Source organism: Chlorocebus sabaeus, chromosome 25, assembly GCF_047675955.1.
Source record: "Chlorocebus sabaeus isolate Y175 chromosome 25, mChlSab1.0.hap1, whole genome shotgun sequence".
Taxonomy (NCBI): domain Eukaryota; kingdom Metazoa; phylum Chordata; class Mammalia; order Primates; family Cercopithecidae; genus Chlorocebus; species Chlorocebus sabaeus.
The window spans coordinates 26,022,140-26,030,678 of record NC_132928.1 but is presented as its reverse complement, the minus strand read 5'-3'; the positions used below and the strand labels follow the sequence as shown (position 1 = coordinate 26,030,678).

At 43.8% G+C, this 8,539-nt stretch overlaps 1 protein-coding gene across 1 annotated transcript; it reads left to right on the top strand.

Moving 5' to 3' along the window:
* Nucleotides 1-1,422: 1,422 nt before the first annotated feature.
* On the top strand, nucleotides 1,423-1,733 carry LOC119619765 (small ribosomal subunit protein eS27-like). Its single transcript, XM_037986231.2, has one exon. It carries the CDS (start codon nucleotides 1,474-1,476, stop codon nucleotides 1,726-1,728), a length of 255 nt encoding a protein of 84 aa, XP_037842159.1. The 5' UTR covers nucleotides 1,423-1,473; the 3' UTR covers nucleotides 1,729-1,733.
* Nucleotides 1,734-8,539: the final 6,806 nt, after the last annotated feature.

Below are 8,539 nucleotides of genomic sequence, written 5' to 3'. Positions count from 1 at the left end.
GAACCCGGGAGACGGGAGGTTGCGGTGAGCCGAGATCACACCATTGCACTCCAGCCTGGGCGACAGAGCGAGACTGTGTCTCAAATGAATAAATAAATAAATAAATAAATAAATAAGTCTTCACAGAAGAGGAAACCAGGCTCAGAGAAATGAAGTAACTTGCCTTAGGCAACACAGCTAATAAGTAACCACGTGGTTCCTCAAAGCTGAGATTCTGAGCCCCGAAGACGTGGCATGTGGAAGCCCTGAACGCTGGCCTCCCTGCCATCCCTCCATCTCCCCCTCCCCTGGCATTCCTGTGGCCTCCCCACACATTCCTGAAGCCTTCCAATAACGGTCGACGTTCCCACCCCAAACCCACCGCGGGTGGGGAAGTGGTACCCACCTCACCACACTCCTGCCTGCCTGGTCTTGGGCAGCGAGCCCAGCGCGAGCCACACGGCTCCAGCGGCAGTGTGGGTGGGCACCACGAGCGGAAGGGCCACAGCCCTCATCTGCGTCTCAGGGTCCGCCTGCACAGGATCCTGTAGATTATCTTCTGGCCTCAACCTGCGGGGCTTTGCTGGCATGGCTCCTGGCCCAGGACAGCAGAGCCTTGTCAGAGAGAACGCACAGACCCCACGGCTCTGCCGCTAAGACAGCGTGGCAGAGCAGACATGCCAGGAAGGGGGCTAGGTAGGGGTCCTTGGACAGGGGTCTTTGTACAGAGAGGGGTGAGCAGGTCACGGTCTGCACGGGAGCCAGATGTTACCTGAGAGGCAGAATGAGGTTGCATGGAATATTTGGGTGGGGTCCTAGGCAGGGCTGGCCTGTATAGAGAGACACCAGCAGCCCCTGATGTGTTGACATGAATGGACGTGATGTGGAGTGTGATCCCTTCAGGGTGTTCTGGGCTTTCCAGCTCACACAGTCCCTTCACAGATGCCTCATCAGGTCTCATAACCACCTTCTGGGTTGGTATCGTTGTTGTCTCTATTTACAGATGAGGAACCAAACTCAGAGGTCCTGACTTCAATTCAGAGGTCTTGCTACTTGACCTCACCATTTAGACAGACACAGGCCCAAGCCCGGGAGAGCAGGCAGGCCCCAGCGCATGCAGGAAGGGAGCTGGTGGGGCGCAGGCTGGGGCGGGAGGGCAGGCGCCACTCCGGGCTGCTGATTGTTGCCAGGTGGGAACAAAGCCTCTGGATTGTGAGGACTTTGGGTTTTTCCAGAGAAGCTGGAAATCTGGATTTTTAAAAGATGAAATCTCCCATTCTTGAATGTTGACAACTAATTTAGTTTATTTTAAAATGTCTAGTGGGCTAAACAAAACACATTTTGGGGCTGGTCTGGGCTCCAGGCTGCCAGTTTGCAGATTTGGGCCTTACATTGCCTCCACGATGCCAACAAAGCCCAGATAAAGCCTTCTCCACCCCAACTGAATTTAAAAATTCAGGCTTTCCAGCGGTGACGACCTACCCACACGAGAACATGCCTCTCACAAAGGATCTCCTTCATCCCTCCCCAGAAGAGGAGAAGAGGAAACACAAGAAGAAACGCCTGGTGCAGAGCCCCAATTCCTACTTCAGGGATGTGAAATGCCCAGGATGCTATAAAGTCACCACAGTCTTTAGCCATGCACAAACGGTAGTTTTGTGTGTTGGCTGCTCCACTGTCCTCTGCCAGCCTACAGGAGGAAAAGCAAGGCTTACAGAAGGATGTTCCTTTAGGAGGAAGCAGCACTAAAAGCACTCTGCATCAAGATGAGTGGGAAACCATCTCGATAAACACATTTTGGATTAAAAAAAAAAAATTCAAATGCCCCTGGGGTGGGTCAACACAATAAGATTTATTGAGCACCTATATATCAGACTTGGTTTTGGTAATATGAGATATAACCCAACAGAAACAGACAAAGCCCTGGCCTCATGGAGCTGTTATTCTAATTAGAGGACATAACACAAAGGTTAATTTATAAAATATATAATGTGTTAATAATCACTGCTAGGGAGAAAATAAAGCCAAAAGGGGGTTAAGAAGTTTTGTGTGAGTATTGCAATTTCAGGTAGGGTGGCCAGAGACAGCCTTGCTGAGAAGGTGAAATGTGATAAAGCCCTGAAGGATCTTAGGAAGAACACCCAGAAAGAGGGAGTAGGGGATACTAGGTTGGTGCAAAAGTAATTGCGGGGTTTTGCCATTACTTTCAAGGGCAAAAAACTGCAATTACTTTTGCAACTAACCTAACACGAAGACCCTGAGGCCCAAAGCGGGGTGCTGGATTGGTTGAGAAACAGGAAGGGAGTGAGAGGCTCTGGGTGAATGAAGGGTGAGTAATAGGATTAATAGTCAGAGAGGTAAGAGTGGGGAGGGGGAAGCCAAAGGGCCCAGAGCCTGGGTTTTCCTCTGAGATTGGAAGCCACTGGAGTAACAGCATTGTTCTTGCTGCTGTGTTGAGACTGAAATGAAGAGAAGCAAGAGAGGAAGAGGGGAAATGCTTTGAGAGACTATTGCAACAATAGTGGCTGGGACTAGGGTGGTGGCTATGAAGGTAGTGAGAAGTGATCAGAATCTGGATGTAGTTTGCGGGTAAACCCAGTGGTGTGCTGGCAAAGGTTTAACAACTGGTTCTTGGGAATGGGGGGTGGCTGACTTCTGTGATGTAAATATTCCTATCATGGCTGATTTCAAGCTACCAACAGGATGTCAATCAGCTGGACGAGATTTCTAAAACTTGTAACTGTTGGCTCTTGGGAGTCAATATAGGCCAGTTTCAGCACACCACTGAGTAGGTATAACAGGATTTGCTGATGTGAGAGATGAGAGGAAGAGACCAAAGATGACTCCAAGATTTGGGCAATTGATAAAATGAAGTTGCCATTTATTTAGATGGGGAAGAATATAATGGGATTAGGTCTGGAGGAAAATATCAGAGATTTCAGTTTGGACATTACAAGTTTGAGAAATCCTTTATATTTTTTAACTTTAGACTTCACAAGACATTACTGTTACTGTTTTATATAGTGGATGGTCATTTTGATTACCCACACATTTGCCACTTTATTGCTTTTCATTCTTTCTTACCTCTCAGACTTTCCAACCCAGATCATTTCCCTTCTGCTCGAAGAATAGAATTTCCTTTAGTGGGAATCAGCTGGTAGCAAATAAATCTCTTTTTTTTTTTAATTGTTTTTCCACTTTATTTTTATCATCTGAAAGCATCTGTATTTCACTCTCACTGTTGAAATGTATTTTTACTGAGAAAAGAATTTTAAGTGGGCAGTTATTTTCCTTCAACATATTAAAAATTTGTTTAGGGCGGGCGCAGTGGCTCACGCCGTAATCCCAGCACTTTGGGAAGTCGAGGTGCGCAGATCAGCTGAGGTCAGGAGTTCGAGACCAGCCTGGCCAACTTGGAGAAACTCCGTCTCTACTAAAAATACAGAACTAGCCAGGCGTGGTGGCAGGTGCCTGTAATCCCAGCTACTCGGGAGATTGAGGCAGGAGAATCGCTTGAACCAGGGAGGCAGAGGTTGCAGTGAGCCTAGATTGCGCCACTGCACTCCAGCCTGGGCGACAAGAAACAAGAGCAAAACTCTGTCTCAAACAAACAAACAAAAAACAAACAAAAAATATTTTGTTTAAGATAATCTATCTTTAATATTGTTTTTGTGTTTGGATTTACGCAAGTTTCACAATAATGTGTCTGGGTGGGGATATCTGTTTATCCTTTTGGAGATGAATTTGTCTCCTTAAATTTGAGACTTGTTTCTTTCACCAGTTCTGGAACATTTTCAGTTGTTATCTGTCTACACATTACCTCTGACAATTTCTCTCTCTTGTGTTTCTGGAACCCTAATTAAACATATGTTGATTCTTCTCATTCTGTCCTCTACGGCTCAGCTTTACGTTTCTTTTATCATTTCCATTCTATTGTCCCTCTGTGCTAAATTTTGGATAATTTCTTCTGTCTTCTAGTTTCAAATTCCCTCCAGCTGTATCTTTTGAGCTTTTGTTTGTGTTAATCGAATCTGTTATTTCTAGAAGTTTGACTTGGTATTTTTCCAAATATAAATCAAATGTTATAATTTCTTATTTACTGTAAAATTTTCAAGCATGACTTTTATTTCTCTAAGCATAGTAATCATAATTGTTTTATACTGTGTCTGATAATTATAAAACCTAATGTTATTACGGTTTAGTTTCTCTTGTCTGTTGTATCTGTGGGTTCTTATGCACGGTGTCTATTTCTGGTATGTTTGCTTATTTTTGTTTGTTTCCTGCTCATCATACTTGAAAAATAATTTGATGGAATAATTTGAAATCCAAGGAATGAGGGTGACTTTCTTCTAGAGAAACTTTTCTTTTCTTTTTTTTTTTTTTGGCTTTGTTTGTTTTTCGCTTTGCCAAACACTTGTGGCCAGTGCTGATCTAAAACCACCTTAAATCAAGTGCGAGGAACTGAGGTTCCTTGGACCACAGTGATGAGAATTCTGCCTTCCTGTTGCCAGCCTGGTATAATCTGGGTTCACCTTTGCTCCAAGGGTGTTGTCCTTTGTGGTCCTTGCTCATGGAAGGGATGGATATCTCTCCACTTTCTTCAAACCCTGAGTTTTGATTTCTTTCTTTCTTTCTTTTTCTTTTCTTTTTTTTTTTTAGACAGAGTCTCGCTCTGTTGCCTAGCTGGACTGCAATGGCACGATCTCAGTTCACTGCAGCCTCCACCTCTTGGATTCAAGCAATCCTCCCACCTCAGCCTCCCGAATAGCTGGGATTACAGGCACCTGCCACCATACCTGACTAACTTTATTTTTAGTAGTGATGGGGTTTCACCATGTTGATTGGGCTGGTCTTGAACTCCTGAACTCAAGTGATCTGCCCACTTCAGCCTTCCAAAGTGTCAGGATTACAGGCGAGACCCACCAAGCTGGCCCAGCCTGAGCTTTGATTTTTATCTTCTTTCCCTTGCAGACATCAAAACAAGGGTTGAGATTTACTGGGACCAGCAAATACCCTTGGGGCAAACCTTTAGTTTCCATCTCTGAGGTTTCCATTATTTCCCTTTAATTTTGTCTGGTTGGTTGTTTCTCTCTCACGAACACTTGTTAGCTCTTGTTTTTAAACAAAAAAATTTCTTTTTATGTTTATCTATCAGTTTGACTTGTTTTCAGTGGTAGACTTGGTCCAAATAACCTTGTCCACTATTACTAGAAAGTGGGGAATCCCACTGAAAGGTTTTTGGTTGGGGCAAGTGACATGACATGAAATTTTTCATGGTGATGAAAATATTTTACATTTGACTGGCATATTTAAAAAATGCTTAGCATCACTGATCATCAGGAAGTGCAAAGTAAAACCACAATGAGCTATCACCTCACACCTATTAGAATGGCTGTTATCAAACACACACACACACACACAGAGACAGGAGATAACCAAAGTTGGTGAGGATGTGGAAAAAAAGGAATCCTTAGGAATGTAAATTGGTACAACCATTACAGAAAGCAGCATGGAGATTCGTTAAAACACTTAAAAATAGAACAACCACGTGACCCAGAAATCTACCACTGACATATATCCACAGGAAAGGAAATCAGTGTAGTGGTCCCCGCTTATCCATGGGGGGACAGGGGACAAGTACTTAAGTACTTGTCATGCACTGTGGCTATCACTTCTGTAATTTGAGGTGTAACAACAAAACTAGTATGAATTTCTTTTTCCTTCTTCACAATTTCATAGATAGAAGCTTCCTTCTTATCATAGCTCTTAGCAATTTCAGCCTACAATATTTTTTCTTTTCTTACTAAGTTGAAAACATTCACCTTTTCACTTAAAGGAAGCACTCTATGGTGTCTCTTTGGCATACTTGACTTGTCACCATCACTACTCTTGTGCTCTGAGGCCATCATTAAGTAAAATGAGGGTGAGTTGGACACAGGCACTGCTGTACCGAGACAGTTGATCTCATTACTGAGATGGCTCCTAAGTAACGTCTACAGTGTAGGTGTGCTGGACAAAGGGAGGATTCATACCCCCAGTCGGATGAAGTGGGAGAGTGCAGGATTTCATCACGTTACTCAGAACAGCACACAATTTAAAACTTATGAATTGTCAGTCAGGCGTGGTGGCTCACACCTGTAATCCCAGCACTTTGGGATCCAAGATGGGCAGATCACAAGGTCAGGAGTTCGAGACCAGCCTGGCCAATATGGTGAAACCCTGTCTGTACTAAAAATACAAAAATTAGCCGGGCATGGTGGTGGGCACCTGTAGTCCCAGCTACACAGGAGGCTGAGGCAGGAGAATCGCTTGAACCCAGAAGGTGGAGGTTGCAGTGAGCCGAGATCATGCCACTGCACGCCTGGGGGACAGAGCGAGATTCCATCTCAAAAAAAAAAAAAAAAGTATTGTCTATTTCTGTAGTTTTCCATTTAATATTTTCAGGCCGTTGTTAATGGTGTGTAACTGAAACCACAGAAAGCAGAACTTTGGATAAGAAGGGACTACTGTATGTCAAAGAGATATCTGCACTCCCATGTACACTGCAGCACTATTCACAATAGCCAATGTGGAATCAACCTAAGTATCTACTGATTGACGAACAGATAAAGCAAATGTGCTGTACGAACACAGTGGAATATTATTTAGCCTTAAAGAAGAAGGAAACCTTGTCATTTGCATGAACATGGATGAACCTGGAGGACATTATGTTAAGTGAAACAAGACAGGCACATAAAAACAAATACCATATGGTCTCACTTATACGTGGAATCTAAAAATGTTGAACTCATAAAGGCAGAGAGCAGAATGGCAATGACCAGGGGCTAGATAGGGGTGGAAGTCTTGGGGAAATGTTGGTCGAAGGATACAAAATTTCACTTAGAGAGGAAGAGTAAGTTCAAGAGATCTATTGTACATGACGGTGACTGTAGTTAATAGCAATATATTGTGTACTAAAAGTTGGTAAGAGAATAGATTTTGTATTCTCACCACAAAAAATGAGAAGTAAGTGAGATAATTTATATGTTAATTAGCTCAATTTAGCCATTCTACAATGTGTGTGTAATTGTATATATTGTATATTGTTATTGTGTATTATAATTGTATATTCACTCCAGCCTGGGTGACAGAGCAAGACTCCGTCTCAAAAAAAAAAAAAAAAAAAAGTGGAATTAATTCATGTTATATATACACACACATTATGTTGTATAATCTAAATATATATAATTTTTGTCAATTTAAAACATTTTTCAATACACCTGATTGGGGTGGTGGTTGCATGGGTATATATACATACATATGTGTCAAAGTTTGTCAAGCTGTATACTTCAAATGGGTACCTATTTGTAACCTGTTACTCTATGCAAATTATAATTATTAAAAATTGATTTAAAAAGTAAGAACTCTTGCTTCTGGTGAAGAATGAATTATACAGTGGCAAGAGGCCCTGCACTGGACCCTTGAAGGAGAGTGTAAAGACTAGGTGGTGTTCACCATCCCAGCCACCTGCGGAGCCCAGAGTTTAATTATAGAGGTGGGAAAGCCCCTTTTTATAAATGCGGTGCTCATGAGTGTGTGTAGTTATTAAGATGGGTCAGTAGGTAGCACATGGGGTGGAACTGTTTATCAGAATAGATCCAGGGCTAAATGGAAATGGGTCTGGAGGAACTGAGGAGCTCGAGCTGGAGATGAATGGGATAAACCCAAGGAAGGCTTTTAGAAAAGAAAGCCTTGTCTTACAAGAAGAGAAGGAGCCAGAATGCCTTGCTCCTGCTGCTTTTGTGGGCAGACCTTGATGGAAGGGAGGAACAGCAGGAAAACATAAAGGTGAAGATGGTGGGGGCACTGGGAGGTGGGCAGCATGGCCCGGAGATCAGAGTCAGAGTTTCTTGTTTTGTTTTGTTTTGTTTCGGGTGGCAGAGTGTGTATGAGGGCACCAGGGCAGAATCCTTGACAGAGTGGGGAGGGTGCCAACCTCACTTTTGCTGGACTAGCAGGGGTTGTGTCTCCAGGTCCCCCAATCCCCACCAGCCTGGTTCTCCAGCTTCTCTTGTGGGATCTTGGGTGCCCCTGGCCCCATGGGGCAGTGAAGAAGTATAAGACATGGGTCTTCTCCGGGTGCTAGCTGTGTGACTTTTGACAGGTTATTTAATCTGAGTCTGAGTTTCCTTTAAAATAGAAATAAAAATGAAAATGAGGTCATACATTAAGGTTCTTAATATATTGCCTGACGGCCGGGCGCGGTGGCTCAAGCCTGTAATCCCAGCACTTTGGGAGGCCGAGACGGGCGGATCACGAGGTCAGGAGATCGAGACCATCCTGGCTAACACGGTGAAACCCCGTCTCTACTAAAAATACAAAAAACTAGCCGGGCGAGGTGGCGGGCGCCTGTAGTCCCAGCTACTCCGGAGGCTGAGGCAGGAGAATGGCGTAAACCCGGGAGGCGGAGCTTGCAGTGAGCTGAGATCCGGCCACTGCAGTCCAGCCCGGGCTACAGAGCAAGACTCCGTCTCAAAAAAAAAAAAAAATATATATATATATATATATATATTGCCTGACA